The sequence below is a fragment of the Blennius ocellaris genome (assembly GCF_963422515.1).
Source record: "Blennius ocellaris genome assembly, chromosome: 10".
NCBI classification, from domain to species: domain Eukaryota; kingdom Metazoa; phylum Chordata; class Actinopteri; order Blenniiformes; family Blenniidae; genus Blennius; species Blennius ocellaris.
In genome coordinates, this window is record NC_137659.1 from 13,715,605 (window position 1) to 13,727,938 (window position 12,334).

The window sequence follows — 12,334 nt, forward strand, 5'->3', positions numbered from 1 at the left end:
ATGCATTCATGAGATACTCTCTCATCCAGTCTGTTGATGGTGGTAATATTTAGTCCACATTCCAGTTCAGTCAGTTGAGAGTCAATTGAGTCCTCTATTTGCTGTAATTTCCACAGTCCCCCCCCCCCGTAACTTCACATTGTTTTCAATGGGCCTAGGTCAATTTCTTACTGTTGGACATTTTCTGACTCAGCATGCTTCGTTGGGTCCTCCGTGAGCTGGAGCTTGTGGACCACCGTTTAGAAGAACACGTGATGTGACTGAACATCTCCCTGAACCTGGTGGACATGAGGTTGTAGAGGATGGGGTTGACGGCGGAGCTCAGGTAGAAACACACTCCGGAGATGACGTGGACTTGCTCGAAGACGGATCGGTGCCACGAGGACGACATGTCGATGTAGCTCCACATTAGACGGTCCATGTGGAAGGGGGCCCAGCAGAGTCCAAAGACGACCACCAACACGCCTGGAGAAGATGGAACAATAACGGCTTGGTCGGAAAATAGTGATCCAATAACATATCATGCATGTTTATGTGGTCTCATTGTTTTTGATGTATGTGAAAACAGTCGGAGATCTGCAGGGCCGCTGCCTCTCACTGTGTTGTCCATCCAAGTACCTGCATTAGCTTTCTCATTAGCATATAAAATAGTTCAAGAAACCCAAACATTCAAATTAATGAGCATTTTCCTTCAAATAACTGATAACAGCTGAACTTAACACCTGAATTTGAGATCTGACCCACTGCTGATAAATGTCACAGTAATGTTAGAATCATTGTGCAGAATGGATTCCTTGGCGGAAGCAGTTAAAAGCAAAGGAGGAGATACATTCTAATAATTATTTTTTCTTCACAGTAGCTGAACTGTACTGCACTTTCTTGAGAAGCAATACAATATTTTCCCTTTAGTGAATCATTCCGCTGTTTTATTACTTCTTAGCTTGTGAGAGAAATGAATGACGACTACCCACACAGCATTTTTGTGATCTGCACATTGCGTTTGCTCAGCCTTTGACTGTGAGAACTGGAGACGCTTTCAGGTCCAAAGCCGTTTGCGTCGACCCAGGTCGTGAGTCTTTCTCTGCGGAGCTGCAGGCCAATGAGCAGGTAGAGGATGCTGATGATGAGCATGGGGAGGAAGAAGAAGACCAGCGTGGAGATGAGGATGATCCAGTTGTACACCCAGGTCTGCTGGATATCTGTGGACATGTTACAGTGATAGAAATACTGAATATGGGACACATTAAAAAAAAAAAAAAAACTTGACTGAGAAATGACAACGTTAGCTGCCAGACAATCTACATATTTGTTCTAAACTAAAATATCTCAATATCTATTAGGCTGCCACATCATTACTTACTACAACTTATTGACTTTTCCTCCATAACCATCCTCAGGCTCCCGCATAATGAATTGTATTGCCCTTGGTGATCCTCTGACATTTTATTATGTGCTATCAATAAGTCAGGGTTGGTACTTACAGAACAAAATAAGCAGAAAAAGTGTGGTTGCCTGCAGACAATGTTTATCATCCCCAACTATGTTTCCTAAGGATTTTTAATTCTGCCAACTTTGTGATCCATATGAAACTTTCAGATTCTAGATGGTGGGGGGGGGGGGGGGGGGGGGGGGGGCATAAAATGTGAAAGTTGTGCATACAACAGATAGCAGATCGGGGGAAGTGTCTTCCAAACTTCGGCGGCAGGACCATGATCCCGTGCACGCTGGTGTTCGGCGCCGCACACAGCATGGACAGCCCCCACAGAAGGAGGATGACCCTCTTGACATGAGCTCGGGTGGTCATGCGTTTGACCCTGAGGGGGTGCACCACGGCTACGTAGCGTTCCACGCTGAGCGCCGTGACGTTCAGGATGGAGGCGAAGCAGACGGTCTCAAAGAGGAAGGTTTTGAAGTAGCAGCCCCCCTCGCCGAGCAGGAAGGGGTAATTCTGCCACATCTCGTAGAGCTCCAACGGCATGCCGAGCAGCAGCACCAGCAGGTCGGACACGGCCAGGCTCAGCAGGTAGCAGTTGGTGGGCGTCTGCATGACCTTGTAGCGCAAAATGACGGCACAGGTGAGGGAGTTTCCCAGGACGCCCACCAGGAAGATGGCGAGGTAAGTGACACAAATGGGGAGGAACACGGGGGACCTCGGCGGTCCCAGCTCCCTGGCCAGGTAGTCGTCCTCGCTCAAGCACATCTCATCCAGATCTTGCTCCGTGGCATTAGCCAACACCCAAGAAATATTCATCCCACACACCACGGCAACTTCTGGACAGCCGGCGGCGCTGAAGACGGAAGAGCGACTGGCGGAAAGAGCTACAGGAGAGCAGTTCAGCAGAGCAAGCTGGCTGAGTGGGAGGACGTCCATCGCTCTGTTAAACCTGAGGGAAACGAAAGAGAGCAAGGCGACAGAAGATGGACTTTAACGGACGAGATCTCACAAAAAAACCCCACAAATAAAGACATCCTGAATATCGTCAGGGGTTTGTTTTCTCGTGTGATTTGAGACGTTGTATTCGTTTTGCATACAAACACAAACATTGGAGAGACATTTTAGTTTCCTCCCACATCTCACATTGTTTGTTTTTTTTAAGAAGTCTGAAGCCTTTCTGTTGCTCAATTTGTCGTGGGATTTGTTTCTTTGTGTGTTCGGGATTCTAAATATTGTTTAAAGTATGAAAACACTTCTGGGAGGAATATACATTTTTAATAATTTGGATGTGATTGCTTACGTCTTAAAAATGCACAAAAGACATTTTCCCCTGTAGTTCTCTTTTATAGCAGAGCTTTGTTGCCTCGGCAGTCACAAAGCCTCTGGCAGTGATGGTCACATTCATCCATTCATGTACACATTCACACACCAATGGTGACAAACGGTGACAGTTCCATGCAAGGTGACTGACCTCCATTGGGAGCTAATTGTTGGCTAATTGTGTTGCCCAAAGACACTTCCACACATGGGTACATTGAGATATTTGAAATGGGTAAGACCTCGGCAGCTCCAAATGTACAAACTTCTAAGTTTTGCCAGAAGTGGAAACATTGAGCCAGGTCAGAACAAATGTCATCGATAACAGACAGACGTCGTCAGTAAGACCTTCACACAGGGACAGTCAGCAGAGGAAATGTTCGTTTTTGTTATTCTTTGGAGCCACAAAAGTATCAAAACATGCCAAAAAAAAAAAAAAAATCAAAAGTAGAACCCTGTGGGGATTACTTTAAAGACTTCAAATAACAATATATTAACCCGTTTGCCCTCTAAACAAAATGAATGTTTCTGAATTTAGACGATTTGATCAAAGTGAGCCCCAGTGGGAGTTGTTACATTCTGATTTCAAACATTAAACGCCTTTGAGGCTTATATACTTACAACATCACTATTGTGGAGGTTATGAATGAATAATTGGTTAATGACTCCAAATGTCTACAACGATAGGGGATAAATGTGATTTTAATTTGGTTTGAGTGCCCAAGATGCCTGACTTTGTGAAAACTGTTCACTTATACAATGTGTTTGTTTGATACTATAATTACAAGAAACCAGCGCACATACAGCAGAAAGATGCTTTTTTTGTTTTGTTTTCTGTTACCTAAACTAATTGTGGAAGCAACATACTGACAAAACTATCACGATAACATTCAAATGAAATTTCTCTAATACCGGTATTCAACACAACTTGTCATGTTCTCTTAGCAGTACATGTAATTATGGTGGACAAATGTGACCTCTTTTTTACATTTTTTATAACATTGTCAGTATCCCCTCCTGTCTTCTCGCAAAGGAAAAGAAAAGCACTTTGCAATTACCCGGGCTGTCACATTGTTGTCTTGTTAAGAATTAATGCAGAATACAAGCTCCAGAGAGGCTTCGTCAGACTCACCCACACTGGATTTGTAAACACAGTCAACGTGCAAGAGAGTCATTCAGATCACTCAAAAAGAAAAAGAATGAGGGGAAAACACCCACCTGCAGTTTGAGAGTCCTGTTTTCTTATTATTTACAAGGAGGAAACTTGAAGAAATCAGAAAGACGTGTGAACATTGTGTTCTTCAGCATCCCACACTTTTTCTCCTCACACTTGGTCCTGTGTGCCGTGGTGCTCCAGTGCGTCACAGCTTCCTTCACTTCCCATATTTGATGGTGAGTCTCTCACCCCACCTCTCTCTCTCTCTCTCTCTCACTCTCTCTCTCTCTCTCTCACTCTCTCTCTCTCTCTCTCTCTCGACCTCAGTAGACCAACTCAACTGCATCTTTCATCATTACCTCCTTGTCTCTTTGTTCCATCGCTGTGATTCAGCTTCTTTTCACCAATATAGTTTTTTTTTTAAATTATTATTATTATTATTATTCTGTACATTTAGGGTCCTATAGACACACAGGTTATTTTACTGACCATGGGAGATTTTAAGGTAGCACTATATTATTTTTAGTTATATTTTCAACAATGAAGCACCTTGTATGAATTCCACTAATGCAAAAGCAAAAGGTTGAGCTCATGGCCGTGTGATGATTACGATTATCAATCATTGGATTTGTTCTCAAATCTTGTGAAAACCCATAAAGTTCTTGTGAAGTCATGTAACTTCAACAATGGTTATTGGTTGGAACAAAAAAAAGGGAAAATGTTGAGACTTAGTGGGTTTTTTTACAATCAGGAGATAGGTCCTATAAAGATAAGTTCGCCGGGGTCGTTTTCTTAGAGATGATATTTCAGTAGGTTTTCCTCACAAGAATACATGATAAACCTCAGTTTAATATGTTGATGTTGTGTATTGTAACAAAATTGAACTGGATGTTTCTAGAGCTCTGCTTTTTGCCTAGAAGGGCTATACAGAAAAACAAAATCCAAGCTTTGGCCTGCATCCCTCTGGCTCTGCGGCTCACTGCTACATTAATGTTAGAACTACTCAAACTGCAGCTCGCATTTCCCATGGTTCGTCTTGTTAATGCCTTGATATGTCGATTACCATTATTCACACTTTTCCACCTATTACTTACTGCCACCCCACACTACACTGTAGTGATCGAGCGACCTTACATCTCATTTCATCATCAACATAAAGTCTGAGACTGAAAATCAGGATAAAAATATCTCAGTGTGTGAACAGATGCTTTAGTTTCACGTGACACGTGCAACTCACCACTGCGTTTTCCTGCGTTAAATGTACAGGAAATGAGTCACCATCAGGTCTATTGTCACGTTGTTGGAAGAAGAAAAGTTACAGGCACAGAGGGTGTATATGTGAACGGGTGTGCAACAACTATACCAATATGTTCCTCACTGAGTGTAAAAACTCCCAAAACTTTCAAGCCACATTTTATATAATTATTGTATGCAGGAAGAGCTGAGGAAATTTTTGATATTCCGAGGATGGCTTCAGTTTTGCACTCTGTGGAAAATGTCATAAGCAAAACATCAATGGAAAAAGTAGGATCGAAATAGACAATTCAGAGCAATAAGTCATCGATAAATCTTCTGTCAGGGAGCAAAGATTTCACAGCTCAGGCCTGCTGCTCTTGTTCGTTTGACTGCGTCGTATACCTCCACTCCACCTCATAACGCACCCTCCCTCAGCGATGATGTCTAATTCAATCACCGCTTTTAATCCCTGTGCAGGGGCCCCAATAGTTCCCAGCAGGAAACTGACATTTCTCCTCGCTGCCTCCATTTAGTTCGGCGTTAATTGGGCTTCTGCATTGGACTGACTGAGACAAAACGCTCCGATGGTGACGAGACTCTGCCAGCATCATCCAAATTCTATGGGTATCCAAACACATCTCAGTATGATCTGACATGGTCTGATCAAAACAAGACTTTATCTTGAGTTGTCCGTTTATTTGGTTAGATTCATTTTTCAGCTTGACCTTCCGGTTTTCCTATTCCAGGTACTCTGAGTAATGTAGCTGCATTCACTCATGACACAAATCTCTCACAGACCAAAATGTCAAATTCGCATTGACGTATACTGGATAGGGAAAATGGTGGTCGTGAAAGTGACAGATGAATAATGTGGATGTTAGGAGTTGTCGTATGGTTGAAAATGCAATGATATACAAAAACAAGTTTGCAAGGATGTTGGAAGTTTGTCTTTACAATATTACAGCACAACAGTTTTTCCTATCCAATACTAATCGGTCAGGCTGATTTGGAAATCATTTTGCCAGAACACAATGCAGGGAAATGATATTTTTGATGCTTTCAGCATGTGTTGTAAGTTGACTGCCTGAAGCCATTTGTTCCCACGTGACACATTTCTTGCTGATCGTGCTTTGTTGAGTGTGAAATATGAGCGGCTGAAAGGTCAGCTTCACTTGTCGTACCGTGCAGAGACCACTGATCTCTACACGGTATGTACATTAGGGCAACATGACTGTCAATTCGGGTTGTTTGACGTCAAATGATCAAGCAATGTTTTCATGCATTATTCAACTAAAATCCATAAAGATTCAAATTCACGATGCCGCAACAGCTACAAGCAAGAATCAGCCGTATTTGACTTCTGAGGATCATAACTGAATCCTTCCGATTTAGTTATCATTTCAGATTCCAGATTGAGCAAATTACCAGATGATAAAATTGCCAGCCTGATTTTTGTTGTTCCCATCAACTCACTGACACCAGAAGTTACATTCTCTGCTGCCCTCTAGTGGCTGTAGTAATCATGACAGCAACAAGAAGGAAAGAAACAGACAAAATATTTGTTACTTTACTTTAACATCGTTTCAGTGCCGTACTTACATGTGTGGTGGTGAATAATTTATTGTATCCATAAAAAAATATAATATAATGACAATTTCTTAACTGCATCAAATTTCCTAACTTCTTTCAGCCATAAAGAAAGAGCCAAACTATGATGTGATTCTCAGAGGTCGCCCTCTCTCTCTCCACTGTTAATTTGTATTGCTGTGTAAAGAGGATTAACTGAAGGATGTGGGTTCAGGGCAGGTCAGTGCTGGAAGATAGTTCAATTTTTGTTATTTCTTCCTCTTCTGCCTGCTGCACCTCGGGTCCAGCCACAGCTCCACGTCTACTTCACAAGCAATGTTGTTTTGCCTGTCCCAGGGAAGAAGAAGAAGAAGAAGAAGAAGAAGGAAAAAAAAACCATACAGATCCTGGAGAATTTTTTTTCTTGCTCATATTAAATTGTGTCACGTTCCCTCCTATACTATCCTGAGAAAAGGCTTCTCTTCGTGGCTGAGGAATAACAAGCCGGACGGAGCACAACATATTTGTGATTCTGTGATAGTTTTGGGTTGCCGTGCTGTGGAACAAGACCATGAAGTGGAATACAGGGCCGCGATGTACAAGCACTCTGTCTCTGCTCGTGGCGCGTTGCGTCGTACCAGGAGGCATGAAAGAAAACCGCCACATGTAAGATGGCCGGGTCATGGAGGAGTCCAGAGTGGCCGTTAACCAACAGTGGGAGTTCCTCCAAAATGCCACCACGGTTTTGTTTACAATGTCGCCTATAATTGTGAAATCTGGAGTTTTTTTTTTTTTTGTCAAGACAGATTATTTGAAGAAGAATTCATCCCTCTGAAGCAAAATACAAGCTTGCAATTGTTCTCTGTTGCATCTATTGGAAACTCACTCCTTTATGATTGAGTTGCGTTGAGTTATGAAGCAACAGTGAGCTCGTATTATTTACATTCACAGTGAATTGTGTAAACCTGCGTTATTTCACAGTGGAGACTTCATCTAACTATTGACGTATCACCTCTCTTTTTCTTTCTTTATCATAACTTAAACCGTAAATAACAGCATTCACTATCTTTCTGGGGTTTTTTTGTTTTTTGTTTTTTTTTAACCAGCGGTTTAAAAGGCTTCATTCAAACACTAATAGTAATGTCTGAAAGCAACTGATTGCATGTTGCCAGGCTAATTGAAAGGTCATAAAAAGGGCAAAACGGCACCTTCTGGAGTCAAAGAGACACGTCTGGCTTCCGTGGATAATATGATAGGAAGAAGGTAGGAAGACAGAAAATGAAGGAGAAATGGGGAGTGAGTCATCGTCAAGGAGCATGTTGAGATAGAGATTAGAATCATTGCCAGCTATTCACAAGTATTTTTTTTCTTTTTAAAGTAATTAACGTAATTATTAGAGCTAAAAGTGCAAGCGCTATTTCAAGCCAAAACAAGTATTTTGGGGCGCCTTAATCAGCTCAAACAGCCACAGTGTGGGTGTGATAACAGTCTTGGGTCTGATTAAAACGAACCCTGGTGTGATTGCTGCTTGGCGTGGCCATTTGTGCATGTGTGGACTCTGTTCGCCGAACCCTGGTGCAAATCCAACAAGCAGACCAAGACTGTTTTAAATGCAGGCCTCGGTCTGCTTCCAAACGCTTCCTGGTGCCGTTTAATTGAAGTGAGATTGAAGTCTGAATGCAGCATGGATGAAAGAGCTCCAAACGAACCAGACACAGGCCGCGGTGGGCTTCAGAGGCGCTGCATGCTCACAGTAGATCATAATCACTGTGTAAAGGACAGATTTTTTTGGGGGGTGGATTCCATCACACTATTAATGCCTTCACAACATGTAAAAAAAAAAAAAAAAAGAAAGAAAAAACACCAAGAGAATAATCTCTCTTGGTTTGCTCCTGTAGAGAACTGGTTGGAAAGTTACAGGTCCAGTGAGCTTGAGTGAGTTACTTATTGAGAATAAAAGAATGTTTTTCCCATATACATTTAATGCGAATCAGCAGGATAATAACACTGTAATCATCATCATCATCATCATCATCATCATCATCATCATCATCATCATCATCAATAGTGTGTTAGATATATTGCATGTGGTGCTGATGTCCACAGGGCTGACCAGAAGATGAGCTCAATGAACCTGTTAGTATCTGTGGGGCTGGTAAATAGTCATGATGGCTTTCTGTTGTCTTATATTCAGGACACCTCTCTATGCTCCTATCTTTGTATCTTCTTACCCTTGTGGTACTTTATTAGATGCACGGCAGACTTGTGGCGTCCGACCCGCCACCTTAAAATATATGCAGCAAAATTCATGTTGTAAATAATCAAGGGTTGAGATGTGATCGTCACGTCCAATCCTAGCAGTTTGTCTCCATAAAATGTGATTTTGGGGACCATTGTCACACAGAATTTGAGGTTAAAGTTAGCGTTACACTCTTTATTGAGGTTGCTGTGGTTTTGGTCGGTTGTTTAGAAAACACATGACGTGTGCGTATGTACTGTTTAATGAGTCTGAAGCTCTCCGTCCTGTCTGACCCTTGACGCACAGTCTTTTCTCAGCAGCACGTCTCTATGGATGGAGCCACAGTAGGAGAGGCTGCTGGAGTGCTTCCTGTGTCACACAGCGTCGTGACTCCTCTGATATACAGCTCCAGTAGACCGTGATGAATCGCCCACACGGTGAAACAGCTTCACCGTTTACATTTGTTTTGCTGTTCTCGACTTGCCTTTGCTATTGGACACACGAATTGCCGCTTTCGTGTCAATGTGTCTTCCTTTCCTTTGTTTTATGAATTTGTAAACAAATGAGTTCGTCATCGTCAAATGTTGGTAATAAGGCACTCTGGGAAATCAGGGCCATCGTGTCTTCAGTGGTTTTAAACAAATATTTCAAAAAAGATTACCTCAAGAATTGAGATATGTGTCTCTTTTTGTACAAAGCAATGCAAAGCAAAGCAGATGAGACGCGGCGCGTATATCTGCGAGTCGAGCACCGGAATGACACGGACATGACCGACGACGTCCACTTTCAAGTGTTGCATCAGTTCATGAATACAACCTCAGATGGAGCTGAAGAGAACATGTAATTGGCTCGGGGACAAGAAAAGTCTGCACAGATAATGAAAGTAAGTGCAGTATGGTACATTCTGTACAATTTACTTAATCATGCCTCTCTTGTTGAATCAATTTAAAGGCAGGATGTGCAATGCGTGATCCTAAGTCAGTGGCGAAGGATATTTGAATACAAGACGACAACAAACGTCATTCAAATGACACAATAACTTGTATGCGGCCAACTTCAATTAGGTGTTCTTGTTTTGTTAGTCATATAGCTTAATAATAATTTTAAAAAAGCCTCACTTAAACATCTACTTGTTTCAGATATTTACTTATTTCAAGCACATCTGATATTAAGTGCAAGATTCTTGCACAACTGTTGATGCCAAACGATCTCATTATGACATCCCAGTGTTTTTTTTTTTAACTTATCAAAGATTTTACAACTTCTATTCAAACTTTCACATGACAATATTCACAGGTCTTGCATCTTTATTCAAACTTCATGGGTGAATCTGGACATCATCACTGCTACCACTGAGCCCGCTTGCTGAAATAAAATCAGCAAATGAATAAAGTGACAAAAAAAAATGCATTCTTTCTTCCCATCAAGTGCTGTTATACTTCATAATTTACAGATATGGTACAAATGTGCCACCCAGCAAAGAAGCAAGGAAGAGGACTTTGATTACAGTCCCCGAGGATCCTGTGTGAGCCAGAGTATTCTGAAATTAGTTCAAGCTTTCAGTGACTGGTAATTTATTTTTTTACTGATAATGAGGATTCTAATATAGGAATTTTTTTGTCTTTCAGTGGATATTTGAATTGGGGCTGACTGGGGTAGCCACTTTGACTGTGTATGAAACGCAGAAGACAAGGAAATGCTTTACGGAGCCACCTTACGCCAGTGACATTTTATTTCCACCAAATCTATGACTTGATTGTTATTATGAGGTTTCTTTGTTCTCGTTTGTCAAAAAGACTATTTCAGCTCACAATTATTATTATTTGACAGGTTGAACCTGAATTTATCTATCCATCCATGTTCTTTCCCCGCTTTATCCAACTTGATGTTGTCAGGGCCAGGGAGATGTCCCATCCAGCCAATACTGAGCAGAGGAAAAACAACAAAAGCATTTGTCCAATATAAACACTTCTCTTTGAAGGAACTGCAATAAGCTGTTCCTGTGATGTTTTATTCTTCAAATCACAAGAGGTAATGATTTACTGCTGCCTTGATCAGTTAGTTTGGTGTTGTTGTTACTGTGAGATTTTGGTATCCCGTCTTTTAGTTTGCTGCGCCGCCTCTTTTGGCACTAAAGTGACTGTTTGTTTTCCCGTAACAGTGAATGCTTTAAAAATATACCATGCTTTTGGTGGTGTTATTTCAGGTGGCTGTAATGCACTGAAGGCCGTCGATCCTGAGTACAGTCAGTAATAACAATCTACAACCATCCGTCCTTTAAAACCCACTTTAAGCAGGGTATTGTCTCAACCTGTCACCAGTCCATCACAGAGCAAACACAAAGTGAAACACAAACTCATAACTGCAGCTCATTCACAGTCATTAACCAGACAAACAAGAAATGAATTATGAAAAGAACACATCGGAAATCCATGGAGGCACAGTGAGTACGTGGAAAATCCACAGTTCAGGTTGGAATCAAACCGGTGTCTTCTTGCTGGTAGCTGACAGTGCTAACCACTGTGGTAACCCCCACTCTCCAGCACGAGCAATTCAGAGCACCGAACTTAAGTTAAGGCTTCACAGTGCAAAATGAAAAAAACAAAAACAAACCCAATATCTAATTGAATCCCACTTTGGATGTAAACAAATTGCAGGCTACATGTGCAAGAGGTTTTAAATACAAAGAAAATCATCCTTAAACCTTAAACTGCTCATTCAAATGCATATATAATTCATCTTAATAGCAACAACATGCTATTTGAGTATAAATTATACATCTGCGTCATGCTGGTAGGGCTGCTGGTCTCGCAATGCACAACAATGCTGGAGTCAAATAAATTCACAGCTGGCTCATTACACAGACATTTTCCAACAAGGACTGCATCTGCATTCAAAACAGAGAAACGCTGCTTGACAGAGAACAGGCCGATTTCTGAATGATCTAACGTCGCCTCGCAGTCATGCAGGATATATGCTGCAGATAAATTACTCAGCGGGTGGCAGTTCAGATGTCTGCGTGTTGCAAACGCTTGAAACCTTGTAATCCATAATTATGTTTATCCCCTCTTCTGCAGGGGCTCTCAGACTTTCTGTCATCGCGACTGACTTCATGGATGGGGCCACAGTGACACTCTGTCACACTATGCCTCTCCAAACTTGTTGTGTACGCCTTTTTTCAGGTTCACACACAGTTTACTGAACGGCACATAGTAACGGTACCAGGAAATGCAGCACCGTCAAACACTGTGGAAATATGCACTTGAGGCAATACTTTAGAAAGGTCTGTGAGGGGATGCTTATAAAACGGAGATGGCAGTGCAGTCTGTCTTGCTGGTGTTGTGCCACTGTTCCCATCTTTGGTAAGACACCATCATATAAAGGG

At 41.8% G+C, this 12,334-nt stretch overlaps 1 protein-coding gene across 1 annotated transcript; it reads right to left on the minus strand.

Moving 5' to 3' along the window:
- Positions 1-154: 154 nt before the first annotated feature.
- On the minus strand, positions 155-2,371 carry LOC308135173 (neuromedin-U receptor 1-like; the record flags this gene model as incomplete). Its single annotated transcript, XM_080503048.1, has 3 exons — positions 155-465; positions 972-1,199; positions 1,660-2,371. The coding sequence occupies 3 exons, from the start codon at positions 2,369-2,371 to the stop codon at positions 155-157; spliced, it is 1,251 nt and encodes a 416-aa protein (XP_080359174.1).
- Between the last annotated feature and the right edge of the window lie 9,963 nt (positions 2,372-12,334).